This window comes from Drosophila takahashii, chromosome 3L, assembly GCF_030179915.1.
Source record: "Drosophila takahashii strain IR98-3 E-12201 chromosome 3L, DtakHiC1v2, whole genome shotgun sequence".
In the NCBI taxonomy this organism is placed as follows: Eukaryota; Metazoa; Arthropoda; class Insecta; order Diptera; family Drosophilidae; genus Drosophila; species Drosophila takahashii.
The window spans coordinates 5243495-5270192 of record NC_091680.1 but is presented as its reverse complement, the minus strand read 5'-3'; the positions used below and the strand labels follow the sequence as shown (position 1 = coordinate 5270192).

Here is a 26698-nt window from a genome sequence, read left to right as displayed (position 1 = left end):
CCCAGTACAAAAAGTGTCGGCGCGGCGGCCACAGCATTAAATTCTAAAAAAAGAGTCAAGAGGTCGCGTGTCCAAATCTTTCGGGATTCAAATCCATATCGAGTGTGTGTGTGTTTTTCTGAATTGGCCAAGATTGCGGACCAAGAGGATATCAGTGAAAATCCGCTCGCCGTAAGTGCGCTGGATTTATAGATTCTTCGATTTTGTAGATTTTGCTAACCGATTGGCTTTAGTTTTTTTTTGGTTTGCTTTTAGAATTTACAATTTCCAATTGCATAGTTGGAGTTCCGCTTTTTTGTTTGCCCCTCGACCTTGGGCACTTTTCACGCTTCGTTTGGCAGCCAGCCGTATATTTGTCTATCGATGATATCACGGCTGGGTCATTAAGACCCCGGCCAAGTGCGACATTTCTGTTTGCCTTTCGCCGATAACTAACTTAGGTTCCTAAGTTGCTAAACGCCGTTCCCAGAGTCATTAACACCCCGTTAAAATCCAGCGTAAATCACGGGATTCGCCACTGTTGTACTGGGCCACAAACCGCCAAGTTTCATAATATTTATCTGGCACGATCATAACATGCATACACAATGTACTACAAACATGTATATTATATCTATATATGTACCTATATATGGTTTAAAAATAAACATTGTAAATATTTACATTGGAAATCTATAAAGAGCAACAAGCTGATTTCTCCCCATAATTCTCTTGCTCGTTTGTTCGCACAGTTTTGGTCAAAAGGTTTATTACCTTTTTTTTCAAGTTTTATTTTAGAAAAATTAACAATAATAATGTTCAAAAAAGAAATATCTTATAAAAGATCTGTGACTGCCGGCTTTCATGTTTATGAACTGATAATGAGCTCGTAAACAGTCCAATTCCGGTTGCCGCTGCTTAGAAGCCATCCGAACTGAACCGATCTTGATGATGGAATGGGGCTCTCGATCTGTGAATGCTCTTGCAGCACAGCAAGTTCCTTCACATAGAGTCATTCCCTGATAATGCCAACGATCGATAACGAGTTCAGTAACAGCTCTCAAACAGTTGTGCAATTTTTAAAAATATTAAAAACGATCAAAATGGGAGTCTACAGTCCGAGTTACATAAATTAAACACATAAACGAAATTACAACATTTTAAATAATTAATTTACATAAAAATAGTTCTGAAAAGTATTTGTAAATATATATTAAGATTTGTTTAAAATTCTATTAAATATAACATATTTAAAAAAGACTCATTAAAATGCGTTATAATCACACACTTTTTATTGAAATAATGGAAGCTCGACTGTAATTAAACTTTATGATTATTGTATGTTTGAGCAGCTGAGCAAAAAGTGAGCTTCCAAGTTGCTTGTTGTCTCAACTCCCCTGAAATTTTTATGACCCCAGGGCGTATGAGCAATGTGTCATTTTTGGACGCCTCACCTGAACAATCTGAACGGTCCACGACAGCTGCCTAATTAAAATTATCGAAGATTCCGCTGCTTCTAGCGGCGTCTGCCAAAAAGTTTTGAGTGCGACCAACGGGGCGGATGGACGATCGGTATTATAAATAGCTCATATGCAGAGTGGCCACACGAACGCACAATTGCAATTGCATAGGCACTTCTTTCTGTCATCTCGCGTGCAACCGGGTTGAATGACTCGAGATTTGAGCATGCGACTAAATATAACACTTGCAATTTGCCCAGCACTTTATATAATGCCCTTTAAGCTAAAACAAAGGGTTCTTAAACTTTGAGACCTTAGCACATTAATAGATTGATAAACAAATAAGGGGGAAACGTGTTTGGCCAAGTGTTTTATTTTATTTTATTATTATTTATATTTTTCTTTGGTTCTGATGGCACAGTTCTTTCTTTAGAAAAACATATACAGACATCGAAAATCCGCCTCGTCACAAGATCTAAGTTTTGTGCCGGCTGTTGGTCTTTGACAAAGAGCGAACGAGCAGCGAAATCGATGAAAATAAATCAAAAAGTAAAAATTAACAAAATGGCAATCCCAGAACGGGGCGAGATTTCGAAAATTTTGGTTTAAAAACAACTGGCAAGAGAGAGAAACCCGCTCTCCACTTCTCTCACTTGGCTTTCGATTTTTTTTTGGCAGCTTTTCGAGCGCGTTGAAGCGCCGTAAAATGCTCAATATTGTTTGGGATTCCGTGGCGAGACGATCGTCGAAAAAGTCGCGCGGGCTGCTGAAATAAATTCAAGCAAATCACAAAGAAATATATTATTAGGCAAAGAAAAAAACAACATTAATAATGCCCCTTAAAAAAAATAAGATTTAAATACACAGAACAAACAGGAATAAAATACAAAGTAAATACATTTAATTGGTGATTAATTATATTGTGCACAGTGACAAGAGTGCCAACACATTTAATACACACACTGAAAGTGCCAGTAAATAAAGCTGAAACTAGGCCAACATTTAAAGCAAAATATTACTCATACGCCACCGGCACTCATTCATTCCCCCATCTCGGTTATCAGTTCTTTAAGTTAAATGAGCCCCATGAGTGGACTGCGTCAACAGCTGAAGGTGAGTACCGTACCTCGCGCCTTATAGAACCCTAATCCCTGACGATCTTGAGTCTGCTAACTCAAAACCTGCTCGCATTTGCATAAATATTTACCTAATCGCTTTTCAATGGTGGCAACAACTTTCGTTCGCCGTCTGGCAGAAAGGCACTAAAGCTGCCTCCGTTGTATACACAATTTGTTTTTATTTCTTTTATGATGAGCAAATATTAAATCGCTCTCTCATGAGCCGGCTATAAATAATTTTAATAACAATATTGGTACTATATTGCCGCACAATTCGCTTGTCGGGGTCGCCAAGAAATATGTAAATTAGCAGATCGTATTTGTTAATTTCACCATGTCTCGTCAAATATTTAGGGTAACCAAGTTACACCATCTTCAATGCAAATATTTAACTCGGTTTATTTTCGGAATAAAGTTGCGTTTAATGTTAAAGAGCTGATAAGTTCAACACATAAGATGAAATTACGATATTTACTTGTTTAAGAGATTATTGGATTTCATTAACCCTTTTATTAGGTCACGCCAAATTTATTTCTTCTCCGTACAAACATAATTCCTTGGAATAATTAAATATAATTTTGTATTATAAAAAAATTGTGGTAAAATTAAATCATAAACTGAACTTCCTGGTTTCTGCTATATTTTTCTACAAAAAAAACCATTAACTGTCTACAAACTTGCACGAATTGCGTGAAACCATCTGCTATATTTTATCCAGATCTAAGTAGACAAAATAAAGTCGAAAGGCGTGTGTCGGCGGGACTCTCATAAAGTTGTTCCACAACATTGCATTCTGTTTTTCTCAAGTCATAAACTGCGTCGCTGTCGCAGCCTCATAACTTTGTAGCCAAAACACATCATTAAAAAGTACAGACGAGCATCCATAAAAGGCATATAGATATTATTATAGACATGTGCATGTTCCTCTGGAAATTAGCTGTTAGAGGGAGGGCATCATAATGGTTTCCTAATGTGCCCGTCCAAGATTTTTGGCATACAAAATGCGCTCCAGTGCTTTCCTAGGCATTAAAAAGTCGATTGTTTATCGACATAGACACGCATATATACTTGGCCAATATAAACAATGGCGATTATTAACTTTTTCCCTACCTTTTCTTTCGATGTGTATATTTTGAATATGATGCTAGCACACTATACAAATTTTATATTTGTGGTCCAAAGTTTGATACTTGTTTATCAGTTCATTCCCAATTGACGACACAACAGTATTTCGTCTGGATTTATACAAACAAGCCGCAGATTTATGATTTTGGCAAGGCTTTGCGGCACATAAAAATTTTTTTCTTGGTGAATTCGTGAAAAAGTGTCAAAGAAAAATGCCATTAAATGAGCATCTAAACGCCGTTCTCTACAAATTTATTAATTTGTTTACATTTTATGCGTCTTGGCACGTGAGCAATGCCATAATCTGCATTTATTTTCGTTGTTAAAGGCAATAAAAGAAACAAGTTGACTAAGGTAACTAACCTGGGACAAGGTTTTACATAGTTGCCGTTCGGGCCATGTGAACATCGGAGGCATAATAATAACCAATTAGGTGGCACTTTGAATTTTAAGTAGGATTACAAGACAAAATCAAAACCGATAAAGACGTAGAAAGAAATAAACCTTCAGATATTTATTTATGTAATTAAATAATTATTATAACTTTCATCAATTGCTTTAATTTAATGATTTTGCGCATATAATTAATTTTATAATAAACTTACTTTAGTGAATAAAAATCAAATTAAAACCCAAAAGGTCGCTCGCAGTTAATAAGCACCACAAGATTTAATTAAAAAGTTAATCAAGTTTTTCCCTATTGAATTAAAAGAATTGTTTGCGAAAATTGAAATATTCGATCGTTTGAGATGTATAAGTATAAACACTTTCACCATTTTCGGTTGGTTCATTTTCGCAATTAATCAAAAATAGTTGAAATACTTGCCATTCAGTACGTAATTGAGAAATAAATTGGGAAATAAATAAATAGGAGGCACGAACATTTTGGCCAGCCCCCTGCCAAGTTCTCTCATATTTGGCCTAATCGGGGGGTTGATGTTTTACGTATTGGTCTTAAAGAGCCAACTAATTGCATTTGCACTTCTTTTTTTTGGCTCGGCCAAGATGTTCGGAATTCCTCGAATGAAAATAGATGGGGAAAACAACAAATACGAGTGGTTGCTAAAATAACCAAAGAACAACGTAATAAACAAGAGTGTCAAAAATAAAAAGACCAACAGACGAAATGTAAAAATATCTGTTTAACCCACCCCCAAAAATACCTTTTTGATTTTCCCCCGCCGCTCAAGAGTATGCTACAGTTTCTTTTCCACTTTGACTAATATATTTTTCCGTGGCTCCTTGACTTTTATTTAGTATACTTCATGTTTTATTTGTTTTATTGTTTTTTACAGATGCTGGGAACAGCTTTGCTGGGCAAACGAGCCACCAAGGTAAACACAAAAAAAAATGATGACTTTCGATCTGTTTATTTTGACTGGTCTTTATTTATTTGATTTTCACTTTCGTTTTGTTTTTTTTTTGCCTTTTCATTTCACAGTCTGTCAAAAAGAAACCATTTACTGAGGTGGAAATCAAAGGTAAGTAACCAAATCAAACCGCAAATCAACAGACCAGTTGTTTATTTACAAACAAGACGAGAACAGTGACCTCTGTTCTTCTGGGAAAAAATCCACAAAAAATATGGGTTAATATACGAAGCGATGGTGTTGAGCTATCTAGTATTTGATTATTCATAATTAAAGCAAATTTATGGGCAAAGATAAATAGCAAGCTAGGTTATTTCTCGGCCAGGCCCACACTGCGTATACCCAATCTCTTTTAGCACTATCACAGTGTAAAAAAGTTTTTGTTGTGCACATAGAAAAATAATTAAGTTTCTTGTTATTTAAAATTAACCCATTTTTATTTAATTTCATTTCAATTGGAAAACATTTTTATTTAATTAAAAAATTTTAAAATTAATTTCAAAATGTTTTGAAAAATGTCCTAAGTTTTTTAAGCAAACAATTTACGGAATCTATTGATATAAATAAAGATCCATTTTTAATCATTACATAATACGATTTTTTCTGTGAATTTTCATATAATTGCCCTAAAGGGCATATAAATAGTAAGCCATAAAGAAATTATAATTACAGATCTATGTTAAATCAAGACTAGAAATTAGTTTTCTATTTTTGTGAATGTAAATTTAGCCAGACAAAATGACTGACCGCCTTTTGCATGTCGGGTAATTTATGTTTGCAACACTCCCACTAATTTTAGCCTTTCGCAGAACAGGTGCATTGGTACCTAAAAAGATGGATGGATCCCCGTGCTTCCACACAATTTTAATGCTATTTTTATATCTTGAAATTTTGTACGAGCAGCACTGCGGCTTTAATCTAATCAAGATAGCCATAATCGAGTTGAAATTTAATTAACGCGCCTCCTTCTTTTTTTTCCGCCCGATAATAGAGTAAAAAAAGTAGGAGCGAAATGTAGAGGGGGTATAGAGGGCAGCAGATAGCTGACACCCTCGCATCACGTGCCCAATTAACGGGCAAATAAAGACTTCAATAAAAAGAGGAAAAAATAAAAGTGGAGCAAAAACAAAAAAATACCTGCTGTACAAGATTTTGTTCGAAATTTAACTTGGCCCCTGGGATTTACCACAGAAGTGTTTACCATCGAAAGACGAATCAGATAAGAGATGCTGATCCCACACTTTCCATGAAACCCATGTGACACATTTCACCGGCTGACAAGCCAAACAAGACATATTTAAATCGGCGCCAGGCACTTTCATTTGACATTCAGCCCTCAGCTGTTGATCTCCAGCAAATATTTGGCCTTAAAGTGGAAAAAGCAGCGGGAAATAATATCATATATCATATGAGTCATTTATGAGTAAGGTGGGTCTTATTGTTGCCAAATTACGGGTAATTTGCAGCCATTAATGGTTAGGATAGTCATTTATCGCCCCTTTAACAACTATTAGTTATTAGATAAATCAAAATGTATTCAAAAATAGGCCTCTAAAATGTATTACTTTGCACTTTGAAGAATCTTTAAGAATATTATTTGAAATAGTATGCTTTAAACTTTCTTTAGAAAACTTATAACAAATGAAAAATAAATAGTAAAATAGTTATATAGATAATAAATATCAATTTATATTTATAAAATATTTTTCGAAATGGATCTCTTAAAAATCCTCATAACATATTTTTATTTATTTCTATAAAATAATATTTAAAATGAATTTTTTAAAAAGCCTTAAAAAAAAGTTCTCAATATAATAATCTAACTTTTATGTGTAAATATTTTCCTCAGTGCACTCCCATTTCAAAATAAACAACATTAGAATTGACACTATTTGAAGTTATAGAACTACTAGTATTACCCCAATATCGGCCAACAATCAAGACGACCCATTCACAGGTACTTTTTGGGCTAAGGCCCCACTCGGGGTTTCTGTGATTGTCTCCTCACTCTTGGTAATCAGACAACTGAAATCAAGATAAGGCCAATACGAGAAGAAGAATACGAGTGAGAGTAAATACCATTACGACATATAGACACTAGCACTTAATGAAATCGGACAACGACAAACCCATCCCAGATATATATATACTATATAAACCCAGTTAAAGTATAGCACCCACCCACAGATTCGGGCGCTGCCATCCGGCTGATAAGTCAGTTAGTTATCTGCGGGGAGCGGCGGTTGCTATCACCCCAAATGAAATATAATACAATATAGTATGGCAAAAGTCGGCTGAGTTCTGGTTAGTTCGTTTCCCATTATCTTGGGAGTTTTCGTAGATAAATCGCTCGGTAACATTCTGCTGGCATTCCTGCAGCATTATTATTTTTCGCGCCCTCGCAGAGTATCGCCAGCTTATGTAGCGGTCGGAAGTGCCCCATTCGAGTGTCTCTCCCCAGCCGTGATTGATGATTGATTGATTGATTAACTGATTCACTGATTAACTGATCGATTGCCCGCTTGATAGTGCCGCGTTTGTGCCTTCCAGACTTCGTCAAAAAATCGAACCAGTTTCACCTGGCAAATTAGCGTCTTTTCGCTTCGAAAATATGAGCAAAGATGATAAGTGTGAGTATAAGTTAGTGGTTGGCCGAAAGCGAACTTTAGCCAATTGCTATCGTTATCGGTGGTAGTACGAGTATGAGTTCGAATACGAGTACCAGTAATCGCGGCTAGTCGAATATTACTAATTTGCAAACACCAATCAACTTGCGGAGACACACGGCACTGTCGATTTGTCACCACACTTGTAAAACTAATTAAACGTTTGTCAGCAGCCACGTATGGCCTAAAGCACAGAAAAAAATATATTAGGATAAAAATAAAATTAACAAATTAAAAATGAGTAAATGATTAAAGTCCATATTAAAGTGTAAAATGTTTAAAACAAAAATCTTCATTAGAAAAAAAGTGTTTATAAAAACGGTATCTTTTATAAGAGTTTAAATATAAAATATGGCTTAAAAAAATAATACTTTAAAAAAATATTTCAGAACTAACAAATTAATTTAAAAAAGAAAATGCTTAACCACTAACAAAATATATTAAAAAATTAATTATTTTAAAAACAAATTATGAATTTTTAAAGAAAATGAAAACTTTTTTTGTGTGGATCTTGGGATTTTTATTTTGATTTTCAATTAACTAGCCATAGTATTATTTCAGTGAGTCAAAATCTGCCAAGTGGGCCACCCCTGTTCCGAAGGTCCGATTTTCATCGATCTTTTTTACTTTTCCGGTTCACAACGAAAATATAAGAACTTCATTTGAACGGTTTTGCGAAATTTTGAGTTTTACCGGAGTTATAGGGGTCAAAACATGGCATTTTTGACACTTTTTCGAAAAAGTTGCACTCAGTCAAAAATTCATAACTTCGGAACGGTAAGAGATATCTTTATGATGTTTTCACTAATCGCTCAAGAATTATTATGGCTTTCCATAAAAAAATTTAAAAAAAAATTAAAAATTTTTTTTCTTAAAAATAAATCAACATTTTTTTTTAGTTTTTATTTTTTTCAGTGTTCTTCACCAGCTATAGAGTTTAAAACCATTTGAAAATGAAGTTTGATTCATTACGAAAAAGATAAAAAAAAAAAAAAGAGGGGCCCGGACAAAGGTTTTTCGCAATATCGATTTGAAGAAGGGCGCACAGCGGATTCCCATACAAAACGACAAGAAGTGCCTCATTGACAGCTGCAGTCGGCTGACGCTACGCGCGCAACGGCATGTGTTGACCAGCCAATTTTCACGAGCAAGCCGTTTTTGTATGGAAAACCGCTGTGCGCCCTTCTTCAAATCGATATTGCGAAAAACCTTTGTCCGGGCCCCTCTTTTTTTTTTTTTTATCTTTTTCGTAATGAATCAAACTTCATTTTCAAATGGTTTTAAACTCTATAGCTGGTGAAGAACACTGAAAAAAATAAAAACTAAAAAAAAATGTTGATTTATTTTTAAGAAAAAAAATTTTTAATTTTTTTTTAAATTTTTTTATGGAAAGCCATAATAATTCTTGAGCGATTAGTGAAAACATCATAAAGATATCTCTTACCGTTCCGAAGTTATGAATTTTTGACTGAGTGCAACTTTTTCGAAAAAGTGTCAAAAATGCCATGTTTTGACCCCTATAACTCCGGTAAAACTCAAAATTTCGCAAAACCGTTCAAATGAAGTTCTTATATTTTCGTTGTGAACCGGAAAAGTAAAAAAGATCGATGAAAATCGGACCTTCGGAACAGGGGTGGCCCACTTGGCAGATTTTGACTCAGTGTTAGACTATTTAGTTATATTTTTCTCTAAGTGTCTCTCCCAGTCCCTTTATATATCTCTCTGTTATCGCTCGCAAAAATTATCTCACTGTGTGTTTGTGTATTTGGCAAGTGGGCGGTTGGTTGGCAGTTAATTTGTTGCCACTTTGCCGCTGATGAAACCTGACAGTCAAAGGCAGGCGTAATATTTTCTGCGAGTTTTTATTTATTTGTATTTTTTTTCTTGTTCTTTTTTGTTTTGGGACACGATTGCACTTTGATTTATGGTTACGCAACGTTGGCAGTTTTTTAGGCTTCGTCCACAGAATTCTCGGCTTGCTACTCGACTTGAGTTATGAGTAGCAAGACAATTAGCCAAAAACGAAGAAAAATGGCAAAGAAGTGAAAAATGAGCGAGTTTGTTGACTGCAAAATTTTAATTTTACTTCAAAAGTGATTTATTTGGAAATTTGTTTAAAAGTGGCCTTTTTAAATAAGTGCAATTGTTAAGAAATTTTACAAGTGTTTAACCATAAAATGTATTCATTTGGGATTTAAAGCACTCGAATGTGCATTGTCAAGTAATTTTCACATTCATGTACTGTAAAATTTCAAATGAGTGCTTAAAAAAATGGAAATAGAGGAATACAAAGCGCTAATTCGGTCACGTAAATGGATTCAATAACAAAGCGAGATGAAAAATGGTTTTTCGTAGTCTGCTTCTGTGCGTGCCTGTGCCTCTGCCCTTGACCCTCCACCACCTCTTTTTTTGCACCCCTCTCAACCCCTTTTTTAACACCCCCTTGGAAGCTCTTTTAGGGGCACGTTTTGCGTATGAAAGATTTTGACGATGCCAGCGGCCCTCGGATTGATTTTTGCATATTAATGCAGGACATTGAATCGGAATCCAACTGCACTCGATTTCAGTTGGATGGGAAACTCCATATAGAACAGATGACTGGCCTTGGGTATTTTGACGGCCCATAAAAAAGAAAAGCCAAATTTAAAAAGCATTGAGTGGCAACGCATCTATAATGGCAATCGCCTCGTAAAATGCCGCATTTTTGTTGCATTTTCGCGCACTTAAGCTGCAAAAATTGAAATTCATAAAAATAACAGAAAAAAAATATATAAAACCAGTTTATGATGTTTGAAATGTACTGGATTATACTGGAAAAATGAAATATACATTTAAATTGCCTTATGGTGTGCAATAGAATTATCTGCCATGTTTTCCCGAATGTAATTAGGTATTTAAATCAAGGTCCTTAGCCGAATTCACCCCACCGTTATTGGGTGTCGCCCTCTGGCGTTGGCACGTGACTTCGTTTGCGTACCTCCCACGCTTTTCTTAGGCGTTCGTGATGTTTTTGGACCCGCCTAGTTAGTTGTTACTCGACGCCTAATACAATTTACGCCTTCTGGAAAAGTTTCTTTTTGCGACGCAGTATCTTTTTTTTTATACCAACATATATTGAATCGGCCTGCAATAAAGAGGCCATCGTCCTTTAATAAAGCTGCACATATTGTGAACTCGATCCATCCATCTGTCCCAGACTTAACTGATTGGTGTTGCTCCTAGCTTGCATTTCACTCTGTTGGCTGCCCAAAGTTTTCCCAATTAATTTTCATTAAAAAGTTGTTTGCATTGCCGAGAGTTGAACGAACTGGTGGGGGAAGGGAATCGAGGAAAGTGGACAGGACTTTGTTAAAGGATTGCAGCTCATTTGTCGGAAGGGAAAACCGAAGCCCAAATTTGTTTTAAAGTTCCTTCAACTCGTCTTTGTTGAATAGGAAGAGATGTCTTTGGGTTAAAGTTCGGTACTCCGATGCTTACCCAAAAGATGTTTTTTAATTAAAGGATTTTTCTGAAGAGCTTTTCTTTAACTTACACTTTTCGTTTAAGAAAAAAAAAAGTTTCCTTAAAGTATGCTGTGAAAAATAAAAATTAATTTTTTAGCATTTGTTTAAAATATTTCTTAGCATACTTCTTAGCATTTTCATAAATGATTTTAAATATTTGGCGATTATAGGTAGGCGATAATTCGTATTTCGCAACTTTTTTATATTTATATAGCCAATTTCCTCTTTCTTTTTTTTTATTTATATAACCCTGTATTATTTTTAAAAAGTTTTATCAATTCAATTGAATTGAATTTAGGCTGAATAGTTTTTGGTCTGGTCTAAAATTAAATGAAACATTTTTATCCCACAAATCGTTATAAATCGCAGTTTTAAGGCTTATACGACACGTAAGATGACAATGCGATTTAATTGAGAATTACATAAAAATGCAGCGATACCGTTGCATAAAGCCTTACGTATAACGGTAGCCCCTCGCTCTCGCTATCTCTTTCTGTCTCTACCTGTCTCCCTTCCACTCATTGGCAGATTCACACAAATGCCGTTGCCTGCGATAACAACAACAAATCCGTTTTCCATCATTTTGTTTTGTTCCCGACATTCGCTGAGCCAAACAAACGGGCTTCGTTGGTGTGAGTGTGAGGGAGATGGCATGCCAAAGAGAGACTCAGTCGGCTTTCCCACGATTCCAGTGGAAGTGTAAGAGGGAGAGGGAGGAAGAGAAAGAGAGCGCTTCGTGAATTGCCCCTCCAAGAACACCAATGCATTTGCATTTGTTTTGTCGTTGCCTCTCCAATTGCACAGAATGCGTTTTGTTGTTGTTTCTCTAATTATATTTTTTCTTGTTGCTGTTGTCGTTGGAGCAAGGTTACTGGAAGCATTCTTATAAGATTCCATTTCGAAGGGGTTTTCCCGAATACAGGGCGTATGCGTAATATTTTGGCAATTTGAATTGGGCGATCTTAATTTCAATTAGGAATTTTTAAATCTTGTAAAGCTTAATTTTTATTTATTTAATTTGAATATAAAATTATATTTAAGAAGAAAAAGGTTTCACTTAATTTATATTATGTGTTTTGTACTCCATTTTGTGACATTAAATTTATTTTAAAATTGATTATATTTCTTAAGTTGTTAAAAAGTTCAAAGCTCCAAGAAACTTTTGTGGCCACCAATTAAAAACTTCTTAAGCACCAAAAATGAAACCCCAATGAATATTAGATAATAATGAGATGCTTAACTAGCGGACGAGTGAACAAACTTATCATATTTCATATGAAAAACACAAGCAAAAACCCGAAAAGTCCTTCAAAAGAAAAGCGAGCGCCGTCACGTGAATGCCGAGACGAAAGGGAAAACACTAAAAAACATTCCAATTTGAAGAAGAGAGTGCTCTTCCTCACTTTCTCCGCCGCGGCGACGAAGAACGTTATGAAAACAGAGGCAGCAACAAAAACAGAGAAGAATTTGCTGGTTGCCCCAGCGATGAATGAAATTTCGACGAAGCCAGAGAATCCCGAAGTCTCGGGGACCCGAAGAATCGTCGGCTAACGGGAATCGGTGGGTGGTTCGCATACGAACCTACTGCCAATGGGGCTGCCATTCATGGGGTTCCGTTTTATGGCGCTCAGTTTCAGTTTTGAAGTCGGCGCGAGCAGAAAGTCGCGACGGATTGAAATTAACTAACAATAAATAACCGTACTTTCGGTGCGCTATCTTACTATCTTTAATCTAATACTAACCCAAACCGCTATCGGTTCTTCCAATTTCTTGATTTCCCTATTCAAAAAAAAAGGTTAACAATTATAAACAGCTATTGCCTTTGTTTTGGCTTGGAATTTCCCACTGATATGGTTGGTCATCACTTCCCCCGCCAAATAATTTGAACTCAGTGCGCGTAATTGAAGCGTAACGTGCGGCCTTGAAGTGTCCGTCTATAAGTCTTTAAGTCCGCGCTAAGTTAAAAGCCAAAGAACTGAAAACAGGACACCAAGAGTCCTGGGAGGAGTTGTTATGTCACTTATGTTCTTATGCACTTCGTTGCATTATTTTATTTAGAATTATTTCTTAGAATTTCTATGACAAATTATGAGTAATGAATGTATGGAAATTTGATAGGGAAAGCTAGTTTTCACATGAGAGGAATGATGTCAGAAATTACAATTGCTTAATGGCCATTAATAATTGCTCGAAGTTGGTTAGGACAAAATATGTTTACAGGGAAAATGCAATAAATAATTCAGATTTGTAATTTCAATTAGATGATCTATTCCTTTTCTACCGTGGTCAAACCCCAGAATTGTTCCATTTTCCGCAAACGTCCTCCTAGAAACCCCAACAAAGTTAAGTCAGCTTAATTTGCCATCATATTTCTCTTGTTCATGCCATAAAACTTTCAATTTGCATCACCCCAGACGTATATTTATTGGCCTTAAGAGAAATGGCTGTCAGGCTGCATAATTATTGAAATATCAAGTCTGGGAAAACTCAGCGAGTGACGGGCGATAAATTGAGGAAAGCCGACAAGTGTCGGCGTGATGTGGGGGAAAAACAAAAAAAAAAGAAGCACAAAAAACAGGAGCAAAAAGGGAAAACAATAGACCCCGACCCTGAACACATCGACATGTTGACCTCGTTCGGTTGTGATTTCAGTAATTAATTGCAATTAAAACGCCAGGCCAAACCAATCGGGCTGATTATAATTGTTCGCTGCTAGCGGCCAAGATCAACAATAATCCCGTAATGATTTCCCTTTTTCATTGTTTAAGTAGTGCGAAAACTAAACAAATCACACGGCGTTACTCATACGCCGCGTTAACAGAGACACAAATAAGTACACACATCCGCAAAAAACAAAAAAAAAACCAAAAAATCATAATTGCCGGAGAGAAAAAAGAAACATTGAGCTAATAACAAATAAGCGAGCGTCGAAAATAAAACACAAAACACTAAATCTATAAATACTATATAGATATAGAGAAACAGAAAAAACAAGACATCAGAAATGGATCACAAAGAAATCGCAAGTCAAGTGCGAGGTGAGCTAAGTATGGAAAAATAATTTCTTCTCTTATTTCGCACACTAAGTTTTGCTATTTTTATGATACCCACAAGTTAAGATAATCCAATGTCTAAGATAATACACACAGAGGGGCAAATACATATCATTATATTATTATTATTATATTAACTACTTTGTTTTGCCACTGTAATTATCTCAGTCACACATTTCCATGATAGTGCTAAGCGAGCACATGATGTTGATATGGCCAATTATCACAGAAAACCAATATGCATGTGTACAATATTTAAAAAAGAAATTAGAGCAGGGGGAATTTAACAAAACAGAGTCGTGTGTCATGCCAAATCGTACATCCACCCACTCGCCGAGGAAATACAAACAAAAGTGTGAACCACAATCAAACACAATCAACGGAATTTCCAATCTAATCAACACGATAACTTTCTGTTGTGTTGTTTTGTGTTCTTTTTTTGCTCATTTGCTTTGAATTAACATACAACTTGGTATCTTATCTTTGACATCCGACAACAAAGTCCATTATTATTTAACATTCTCATTATTACTATGGGGACTCTACTTCAGTTCCTTGTTATAAGTGAATGACTTGGATTAAATTTTGATTTTCTGTATAATTTTTATGTCATTTTTGCTTTAAATAAAAGATATTGTGTGACCATGCTCATAAAAAATCATCTTAATTAATTGTGTGACCATGAGCCTTGCAGATTTCCTTTAAATATAAACTTATTCTATTGTATTGTATTTTTCTATGTCCTATTCATGAACAGTAGTGTATCGTCACAAAGTAAATCAAAAACAGGAGCAGATTGAGTTGTGATTCAACCCACCCTAAGTCAATTTCATGACTCCCACTTTGGCTTTTCCTCTTTCCAATTTTCCACAGAATAGTTATGACTTTTTGGTTTTGTCTTTCACCAACTTTATATTCTGTACTCTGGCGACTCCCACACAGTTCCCCATATATGTATGTAGGTGACAAATAGAGGCTCTTGAACGTACACCCACGCCCACTTCAATTTGACACGTTTGAAGTGTTGAAAAGCCCGCGTAAAATGTTCAAGCCGCGTCCTTTGTGCAGGATAATTTGATTTCAGTGCGAACATGAAAGGGGATTAATATTGCTTATTGCCAGGCTATTAATAGCCATGGAAATTCTAAATAAAAGGGACAAATCTGGGTTTGCCATTTAAAAACATTTGGGATTTATTTAAAAGCTGCCAAATGGGACTAAAAATTAACAGAAAAAAAAGTTTTATTAAATAAGTAAACTTTGATGATTGATGATTTAATTTCCATGTTTCACTTTTAATCAAAATGATATATTTTAGATATTTAACGTTATCTTACTCAAAAAAGTGTTTATAAAAAAATTACAGTATAAAGTAAGAATAATATCAATAACCCCAGAACTTCGTGACCCTGTTGAAAACCTCAGAGGCCGAAATAAAATGAAATGGCCAACTCTTTGGCACTTCCTCTCTTTTAAGTCACATTTCATGGTCGCTGTGGTTTATGCATAGAGCAATTACCTCCCCAGCATTTTATTTCGCCTGGCAAATCCTTCGTCAATATCTGTGTGTGTGTGTGGGATGGCAAAAGTTTTTCGGAGCTAAAAAACTTGTCACTTTTAAGCGTTATTTACGACGGCATTCACACAGTGTGCAAGTGCAATTTATTGGGGTTCCTCTGTGCGCCTCACAAAAGTGTTTTGCAAGTTTTGTTGGCAACTCAATTACACGGGTCCCCAGAAAACGAGGCTCCGGGGACGAACCCAAAGGGTCTGTCGAGCGATGCAATGCAATTATCAAGTTCATTGACAACGCAAGAATAAGCGACAAACCAAAACAGACAAGGGCAAACAACAAATGTTTTTCACCCCTTCCCTAAAAAACAAAAGTTTTATTGCTCAAGTGCAGTGAAAAGTAGGGTGAGGGGAATTCCCCTATTTCACTTTTCGTAGCCCCCAGGAATACTTATAAAGAATAGAATGCCCCGAGCTGTCGCCTCAATTAGTTACAGCGACACTTACAGATGGCCAACTTTCTGCCACATCGCACTTTGACTTTGTCATGGAAATGTCGAGTCGGTTCGGTCCAAACTGAAGGTTCCTTTCGAAGTTTGTCTTTGTCCCGATTTAATAAGGCAATTATAAAACTTTCGCTAATTGCTAGTGCCAACACTCGCGCATCCACCGTCTGTGTCCAGCTTAGTTTGCAATTTAGTTGAAGGTCAAAAAGAATTTCCAAGGAAATTCATTAACAAGTAAACAGGATAATGGGTTATTAACAGAGAATTATTAAAAACAAAAGTAAAATAACATTTAAAAAATAATACTTATAATTATTTTATTATTATTATTTGTCTTTTTGTCAAATGTCTTAACATAAAATTTTCAAAGGTTCAAAAACAATTTTCAAATCACTTAAAAATGCTTACTTACTTAATTAACTAATTTATTGCATACTTTTGGAATAATGATATTAAAATTATGGTTCACTCGAATTTTTTAATTAAATGGTATTTACCTTTCTCCAAAATTTATTTGAATCTTTAATCTTTTTTCATGGAAATGGTGTAAATTACCATAATACATTTTTCCCAAATTTGAATTTAAACCTCCGCAGCCATCAATCCGCTGTCAATGCCATAAACTTCGAAATGAGCAACAGACCAATTTGATTTCGCTTTGAGCGTCAAAATATACATGGTATATGGTCTATGGTATATGGATTGTCTGATGTGAAGGCGACGACATCAACTTAACTAGATGCCAATCAAATGCGCCGATCCATGGGTTAACCTCAATATGTCCCAGTGTCCCGACACCTGTCATTCCCTCCATTCCTCCATTTAGAGCTGCAGACAGTGCACTGTGAAATATTGGTGTCAATGTGTCAATATTTGAAGTATAAACACGTGTGCAATTACAAACTATACAAGTACGGCAGCTCAAGTGTGTGTGGTCGTATTAACAAAAGCTACGGCAACGGAAGTGCTCTACATACAAGCGCCGGAAAAAGGGGAAAAAGGGAAAGAGGGAAAAAGGGGGTGGAGGAAAAGGAAAAAACGGGGGCGTGGTCTGGTGGAAAAGCGGCTTTTGCCCCAAAGCAATTTACATGCAATTTTCGCATATCTTCTTTCCCTATTCCATTTTTTCCTTTGCATCGGAATCCTGCCAGCGGCTGCCTTTAAAGGATAATATTGCTTTTTGCTCTTTTTATTACATGAAAAAAAGTATTTTTTCAGAATTTTTTCTTATAGATAGACATTACTTTATACGTAGAGAAAAATATCTTTACAGCTGCTAGAGTGATCCTAAATCCTTTACTTTACTACAAATATATAAATTAAATAAAAAATAATAATATCAATAAAGGCCGTAACTATCATCTATGTATTCCTAAAAGGGGTCTAATTTTCCTACTTCCTCCATTACTCACTTTATCCAACTTAGTTGCATAGCAAATTGCACGCAAAGTTATGCGCGATTGGAAAAATTATAAGTTTTGGCTAAACGGCAATATTTATGGCCGCCTTTTGGCAGGCCAACTGCAAGTTTGATCGATTTGGCATTGGGGCTCCGTTGATTTCCCGCCCAGACATTTTGCTGGATTTTATGGCCACAAGGCATTGACTGAGGTCTCGGTTCTTGGTTCTTGGCGTGCCGCAGAGAAGGCCATCGCAAGGCCTTAATTATTGTGCAAGGACCCCGCTCAAACACCCCCAAACTTATTTACCAATACTCCACCACCCCCACAAATCCCGAATGAGCCTTTAAGACCCAGTAATTTCCGTCTTAGCCTGGAAGCATGCAACGATTATTTTTTGTTTGTTCAGCGGGAAAACAAGAAAATTCCCCCAGACGATAAAACATTTTTCAATGCTCGTTTTTTTTTCGCGCTTTCCATAATTTCTACAAATTCAGTAACAAACAACAACAAGCACGCGAGTTTTCCCCCCACATGAAAAAGAAATCACGCATTTTCACAGAATTGCTCTTTCATTTTACGACTCTTTTTTTTGTTTGTTTGGTTTGCCCTACATTTTCACCCCCTAAAAATTTTTTTTGGGAAATTTGCGTTTTAGGTTTGTGAGAACTTAAGACGCCATTTCATTCCAGCTGATATGTAAATACTTATGTGGCCTGAGTAGGCTGTTGTGGCTAACACGGCGCATACGTAATTTCCTTCTGGGCAAAACCACAAAACGAAAGTGGTTTGGGCTGGGAAAAGCCCTAAATGGCAGATTAAATAAATGTTTTTTCTAAGAAGAGGTTATGTAAAGTGGAAGCTTATAGAGAAACTTGGCCTGACTTCTGTTGAAATTCAGTGACTTAAAATTTATGTAAGCTTCAGATTTTTTTAAGCTGATTAAAAGTTATCTTCTAAAATGTAAAACCGAAAGGTATAAGATTAAATATGTGTCTAAAAGTATGCAGTGAATAAAGACTAGTCGTCATCCTGTATGAATTCATTTAATTTTTGGATTAAAAATGTATTGTAGCATACTTTTAGACAATTATTTTAAGATTTAAAAGCAATTTCAAAAACCCAGCTGTTTAATTTGATCGTTAAGAGCTTGAATATACTTTAAACTATAAACATTCGAATTTTGATTAATTTTTAAAAATATTTTTAAGGGTTTTGGTATTGCAATTAATTAATTAATCTCTTCTGTGGTCGATTAATTGTTTGTAATATTTTCCTATAATATTTTCTCTAAAGCCCTCACTAATTAGAATATTTTTTCTACATCATTCCAGATTTACGCACAGCATTCGATCTACTAGACAGAAATCGCGACGGTCGCGTCACCGCCAACGAGCTGCAGTTTATGCTAAAGAACCTGGGCATAAATGTTAGTGACGAACTCATACACGATCTCATACGTGAGGCGAGCCACTCGGGTAAGTGCCACTTAGAGGACCACTTCATGGGCCAGGTCCTTCCCCTTTTCACCTTCCATTTCCACCTAGCCAACAACCTGTGGACGAACGAATACAAAGTGCAACAGTTTGTCCCCGTGAAAGTGTTTGTTTGTCTGCCCTTTAATAATTCACGACGCTCGGTGGCATTTGAAAGACCGCCGGGAAACGTTAATTAAACCCACCGAGGCATGTCGATTGGTTCTAACGGCATTTAATCAAGTTTAGACCTGGTCGAGAGACCTGGACACAAATACACGGGTTAAAAAAGTGGGTTTTTTATTTTAATTTCCCAAAGGTAAACAAAATGTCACAAATAAGTTTTTTTGTGTTTGAATTAAAGACTAAAGAAGTCTGGGCTTTAAAGAAACGCTGACCAACTAAGCAAGCTACTCTTTTAAATTTAAATATTTTTTTTAGATATTATAAAAAATAAATTAAATTAAATTTATAAATCACAATTATTTTCCGTGGAATTTAATCTTAATACAAGAAATAGTCATTGGTATTTTACTTTATGAAACATTTAAATTATGGGCCTACCTTTTTTGTTAAATATTCATTCTCTAACGCTGCAGCATCACAATTTATTTGCAAGGGAATGTAATTTAAGTCAAGTATTATGGCAGCTAAGAAATCCGCTTTAAGCCAGTTTCCTACTTTTGCTGTTGCCTCTAGGCGGCAGAAGTTTTTCTCATTTAATTTACTCGTTAGGAAATGCAATTTTTTATTATATAAATTCCCCTGCCAAGACGGAGAGCTGTAAAAGCACTTCCTTCCCCCTGATAAGGATGTATATATACGAAGAACTTAAACGAAGGGTGGACAGAGTATTCTTGCGATGCAGAAAATTTATGTTATTTTATTTCATTCATCACTTTGCCCAGTTGCGCATATTAAAATTAAATTAGGTCATCCTGGCAGAAAATTGAATTTGCTACATTAAAATGCAATTGTTGTCGTGGTCACGTCAATAATAATAATGGTCTTATCCTTAAACAGACATTATTATAATTCTTATGAACGTGCACTGATCGAAACAATGTGCAGTGAGGACACTAAGTTTAAATTAAATATTTTATCATCACTCAAAAATAACTGAAATATTTTATATGATGGGTGCCACTAAACTAGCTGGGTTTAGGTGTCTAAAAGTATGCAACAATATATTTTTAGCCCAAAAGTGATATTATTTATACCGGAAGACTACTATCCTTTATTCACTGAATACTTTTCGAGACCTATTTTTACATTTAAAAGTGTTTTTCAAAACTCAGCTATTTCTGTGGTAATTTTCCAAGTGTTTGCATAAATTAAAGATAGTGTGTGTGGCCAGAAGCCCATTTGTGTCACTTTTGTTTGCTCGACACTGTTAATTGAGTTTCGGTTAATCGCTTCACAGGTAATTTAAATATTTGTCCATTGCATTAGGAGCTCTTATCGATGGTCTGCAGTTTGCACTGGTTATGCTGTAAATTTAAACTCGGTCACGTTCAGGTTCGGGCGAAATGGCTGGGGGATTTCATAGGAATTGGTTTGCGGGCAAGTGACATTTATCATATAAAAGCAGGCAACTGTTGCTGACAGCTCAGTAGACAGGACAGCAAGGGAGGATCCTAGGAGGTAAAAAGGGGGACATGTTTTGATGCCTGCCACCAGCAGGCGAATGTTACACACTCCCCGCTGCCACTTACCCACTTTCCCACTTGCCACATGTGTTTTGGCCTCTGGGAGACCTGTAAGTTGACAGCGAACAATACTCGGAACACAGGCAGCGACATGTGCCAGACAAACAAAATAAAAGGCTGTGGGGTGCTGGCAAAATTCAATGGAAATTATAGCCAAATCCGATAGAAAATTGAGGGATTTTCAAACCAAATCTCAAATGTTTTTATTTCGGGTGAAACAAAAATCACAAGGATCATAAAATCACAAGGTATGCAGTGAAAAAATATAAAATACTAAAATATTGAAAAAAAAATATTTTGTTGCATACTTTTAGACACATTTATTTAAGTTTTCAAAACTGCAGGCTTAAGTTTTTCATTTTCCTTCACTAACAGTACAACTAAATAAAAAATAGTTTTCATTTTAATCATATTTTTTTAGGTTTTTGGATTTTTTCAGTACAGTTTCATGAACTTTTTGAGTTCTTTGTTTTCATAGTTTAAAATTGAAAGCCCTAAATAATCTTCAATAACCACTTGTCAAATGAACAACTTTTTCTGATTTAAAATGCATATTTGGAAGGTCTTTGCACCCCATCAAAGGCAACCAAATCAACATAAAAACGGCAGCAACTTTGCCCCACAAATGGCCACAAAAGGACAGAGACAAAGACTCACTTGCCTCTTGAGTTTTTTTTTGGTTTTGATACTCACTTGGCCAGCATTTCGATTAAGGGCCGGCCAGGCAGTTGAATTTGGCTTAAAGCGTGCACTTTATGGCTTCATTAACATTCCAGGGGATTCAATGACACTTTCTCCCCGGAGAAAGAGGGCCACAAAAAAAGTGGGAGAGCGTGGGATGGCAAGACGCTGATTTAGACATTCTGACACAGCTAAGTGACCACCTGGCCGAGTTTTTTCTTGGCCTTATTTATGCGTTGAATGGATCACGAAAGCAACAGTTTTTTTTTTGCTACTTTCCTATTTTTACTACCTATTTTCTGGGGTCAATTGCCATTTAAAAATTTATTCCTTCTGTGAGCAGCGCTAAGCGGCATTTAAAAATAATTGTTGCCTGCTTTTAGCCGCCGAAATTAATTGATTTTGTGGGTGGTGCAGGTTGTGTTGCCTGCTTTTAGGCGCCAAATCCACATAAACGGCAGCTGTAGGCCATTAAATTTCCTATTAGGCAAGTTGTTAAGTGTCAAAGCCAGGCCCACAGGGAATCTCTCTATCTTTGCCAGGTTAAATTAGTTTGCCGTGACCAAAGCCACAACCGCTGGGCTTCACATTAGCAACAACTGTCGTGGCAATTGCACAACCATCAGAAATTCACCCACCCCTCTAAAACCAAAGTAACCTTGGTGCATTCGCCCCAAATCGAATTTCAGTGAAGAGCAGCGAAACCTGGTCGAAATTTACATAACCGAAGGGCTAAAGGAAGCCTGGAGCCAAAATTAAATACTGCTTAAAATGCCAGCAGCAGCGGGAAATTCCTTGAAAATTGCAGACCAAGTGGAATGAAAATGGCTGGCAACGAAACCAAAAATATTCCCCCAAAATGGGCCAGACTAAGTTCAAAGTTCAAGTTAAAGCCCCTGAAATCGCTGCATTCCTTGGCCGAAAAATATAAGCAAAAGGAATTTGCCCATTACCAGCAGACATTGCACATACGCAGCGTTGACTTTTTGTCGGAATTTAATTAATGGCCAAACTGCAAGGTAATTTATTGGCCATCAAAGGCAGTAGTCGTTCGCCTGAGTATTAGTCAGCATTTATTGCCTGTTTTACAAGACCAAATGTGTGGACTGCAGAGCAACAATCAAGCCAGAGTGCTGGCAACTCCCCCACAAATACACAGTGCAAAACCCCCGGGCGAACTTCCGTTTCCGTTTGCTGTTGTGGCATGAGGTCACCTACTATATAGTATGTACTACCAACAACCAGCAGCAGCTACATTTGCCAATAATTGATTACACTTTGGCATGAAGTTGTTGCCACACACACATCAACGATTCTCTGGGCGGATCCCGAAAGCAACTGCACTGGCAGACCGCAGTGCCCATTTGTTATGCCGGTTGTCAGTGGGTGTCTCTCATCGAGGGCAGCCTATGAACCGTAAGGGATCTGTGATTGAAATAGAGCCATCCCAAAAGGTGACAGGTTCAGCTGAGAAGGAGAAATATTTAAAATTCACAGAGAAATAAAAAAAAAATGGGTCTAGGAAAAGTAAAACCTATAGGATTTTTCTAAAAATGCTTATAAATGTGTTAAAAAGTATGCTGCATCTTTCGATGACAGATATTTCAAATTAAAAATAAATTGTTGCATACTTTTAGCCACCTTTTTAAGTAATATTAATTTTTAAATTTGTTGTTTAATTGTTTCCCATTTAACTAACAAAAATTCTAATAACAACCCAAAACCATTGCTTTTATTATTAGATTCCTTCCACCGTTTTTTTTTTTTTATAAAAAGAAAAACTGTATTTCAATTTAATATAATTAATTAAATCCTAGTTAAGTTGACTTGTTTACTCTCAATTCCCTAAAGTATTTAGCTTGTTGATTGTTGAACATGAGGGGTTATAATTTCAACTGCATGTAAAAACTTAAGCAGTTGCATTGGCAAACTTTCGCCCTTCTTTCGAGCCATCGATCAATGCCAAGAAACAAGAAATGCTCCCAACTGCAGGTCAAGCTTGAAAATTCGTTGCTCTGCTTAACGAGGCAAGTGAGCACAGAAGACATATGTATGTGGCAGGAGCTCCTCCACAGGACACGTTGTATGCAGGACATTACCGAAATGTGCGACAAACAGTCGCAGCCAGAAGCGCCCTCGCCTTCGTCCTTATGGCTCAAAAAAGGGAAAAAAAGGACGACAAACGACGACAATGGCGGCAACGTCAACATCAACATACATATAACCAAGCCATTTTCATTATCCTTGGACTTGTCCTTTTCGCAGGCTGACACAGACATTGGCGCAGATAGAGGCAAAGATAGAGATAATGTGCATTTGGTTTTCGCATTAAAAAAAATAAGAGGAACTTAAGAGGAAGGCAGCTGAAAGGAAGGCCTCTCAAGAATGGGGGCTTGGCCCTTGAGATAGGCAAGAAAACTAACAGAACCTGCAGTCCTTAAATCGGAAAGAAATATCCTTGATCACGAGATACCCTATTTTTGAGGGTAAAAAAATATATTAGAGTTCCTTAGAAATAAGTTATTAAACTGCTCAAAAGTACGTAACAAAGTTAGCTAGATTCGTTCTAATACTCGGTTTTTAATTTCTACTGCATACTTTTAGACACCTTTATGTGTGATTTTAAAACCAAGGTGATTGGAAACAAAACTTTGAAAAAATATCGACAGTTTTTGTATTTCTCGTTTTTTATTTTTATTTTCCCTTAAAAACATCGATAGTTTTCCAAGCCTATTTAAAGCTTTCTTCGATTTATTAACAATTTTTTTAAAATCCTATTTAAAATCTTGTATTATTTAAATGGAATCATTACTTCAGAATACCATAGTAGCCTACTCCTATTTAAGGGAAAGGGATCTTCAAGTAGGATGAATGCCGCTAAGCGCAAATGAAAATATTTTCCAAGCAGCGCCGACACACAAATGTCACACAGATGTCAGAGCGACAAGAAAAGCTGGAAAAACTGCGGCAGGAAAATGGCAAATAGAGGAAGATGGTTTTGGGGTCGTGGAGGTTGAGGATGACAATAATGGGTAATGTATGACCATGTTGGGTGGCAGCATTTGAGCAAATACCCAAAGCAATCATGGTGATATGTTGATATGTTGACGATGGAGCAATATTTGTATTTTAGCCATCGAGTTGAGTGTGCAACTTTGTTTTGTTAGCTGGCCCCGGGCCAAGGAACTCCTTGGGTGCAATTGTCTAATTGATGCGGATTCGGATTCTGAATCGGTTGTTTGACCCTTAATGCATTTTTGATGCCACCAAATGACTGAAGAACAAAATGTTACTCGGGGACAAAGTGTCCGCAGCTCTTTTCGTAATTACCAAGAATCCTTTTTCTTCACATTTGAGTAGAAATCGTTATCTTTTAATTTGGCAAAGAGGCTTTGGTTGTTTTGGCTACAGTGAGGTATTTTTAAGCAGTTAAAAGTTTGAAAATAATAGGGACATATACTTAATGCTTTTTATAATAATTAGGTCACTTTAATTCAAACGAATTCATTTTCTTATTCCTAATTAAGGAAGTTTTTCCTGCATCTTTTTAAGATACCAAAATTTATTTAAATTCTTTATTGCCATTTGATTTTATTTAATTAAATTATTTATATCTTCCAAGTCTATTTCTTTCCTTTCAACAGACAAATAAATTAGCAATTCTAATTATGGTTGCGGTTCGGTCAAACAAATTGCAATTAGAGATGAAAAAGCAACGGATATAGAAACGCTCTTATTTTTTTATACATCCCCTGGCATTTGCCACCAAAATTTATGCGAGCGGAGATTATCACAGATTTGGACTTCATTTTCGTTGCCATTCACACAGTGAGAGTTCCTTTTCACTTGTTTTCCTTTTTATATTTTTTGTGATATTTTTTGTTGTTGTGTTTTTATAAAGGTCAAGGCCGAAAAAAGGTTTTCCGGACGCCGTATCTTCTGTGTTTAATTATAAAAGTTTCAGCGGCAGAGAAAAGTTGAGCCATTCCCACTGAGAGCGTTCACTTGCAGCTTTTGGCTTAGGATTTTCCTTTTCCTTTGGCTTTGGTTTTGATTTTTCGTTTTCCTATCTTTTTCTATTTTCCTATTTTTTTGGAATGTTAATGGTCCCAGAGATCTCAGCCGGAAATGCCTCTGACAATGGCACCACCTGGGCGCATTAGGATTGTAGGATTGGCGCACAGGAGGAAGCCTTCCGAGCAGCCGAGTATCCTGCCAACAAAGGATGTCCTCGTTGCTAAGGATTGAGGCGTGTAAACATTTCCCCAACAATGAAAATGCATTTTTTCATGTGCTCAGGAAAAGTGTTTGTGGAAAATGTTGCCAGCAGCTCTTACACAGCAAATATTTATGTTTTAAATTGTATAAAATGCCGCTTAGAAAAGTTATATGTTGAAGGATTTTATATATTTTTGCAAAGTGAGAAAGAATATAAAAATGTCAATCATTCGGAAATTTAATTATAAACTTAAGGAAGCATTAAGTTCAATATTATTTTATAATTTATTGAAAATTTCCCCCAGTGCTCTCAATTATTGCACCCAGAAAATGTCTTCGCTGGCCGGAAAACCCTACTGTTGCACTAGCTTACTGTCTAGATTTACCAGAATTTTCCCAGAATTTTCCTCGGACCCTGTTTCTCAGTCAGACTCTCTGCTCTTTCGATTCGCAGGCAATGGCTTAATCAACGAGGCCGAGTTCCTGCAGTGGGTGGGCAGGATCCAGGCGCTGCGGGATGACCAGCAGTCGCATGAGGACAGCAAGGACAGCAAGCCGGTGGACGAGGCCGATGATGTCACCGAGGACTTGATAGCCGCATTTAGGTATATACACTAAATAGTGTTTAGCATATATCCCATGTCCCTGTAATAACTCCCTTCCTCCGGCAGAGTATTCGATCGGGATGGTAATGGGTTTATAACGCGCGACGAGCTGCAGACCGCCATGGAGATGATTGGGGAGCCCTTGAACGAGCAGCAGCTGGAGCAGCTGCTGGTCATCGCGGACTTGGATCAGGATGGGCGCATCAATTACGAGGGTGAGTGCCGCCGCAGCCGCAGTTGCAGACAAAGGACACTGCTGACGCAGGCGTTCGCTTGGAAGGACATGTGTGCACAGGGAAAAAATTAGCAATCCAAATG

At 36.5% G+C, this 26698-nt stretch overlaps 1 protein-coding gene across 6 annotated transcripts in view; it reads left to right on the top strand.

Moving 5' to 3' along the window:
- Nucleotides 1–26698, top strand: part of Eip63F-1 (Ecdysone-induced protein 63F 1) — a 30945-nt gene continuing 4247 nt past the window's right edge. The window contains exons 1-6 of one of the 6 annotated variants that reach the window (XM_044394389.2): nt 1–171; nt 4978–5016; nt 5124–5163; nt 19027–19170; nt 26230–26380; nt 26447–26595. In XM_044394389.2, the coding sequence (XP_044250324.1) occupies nt 4978–5016; nt 5124–5163; nt 19027–19170; nt 26230–26380; nt 26447–26595 (523 nt within the window). In that variant the 5' untranslated portion in view covers nt 1–171. Of the gene's footprint in view, nt 172–2150; nt 2553–4977; nt 5017–5123; nt 5164–7436; nt 7683–12872; nt 12929–13989; nt 14269–19026; nt 19171–26229; nt 26381–26446; nt 26596–26698 lie in introns of those variants that run through there. The other 5 variants (XM_044394388.2, XM_044394390.2, XM_070214726.1 and 2 more) reach the window with 5 other exon arrangements.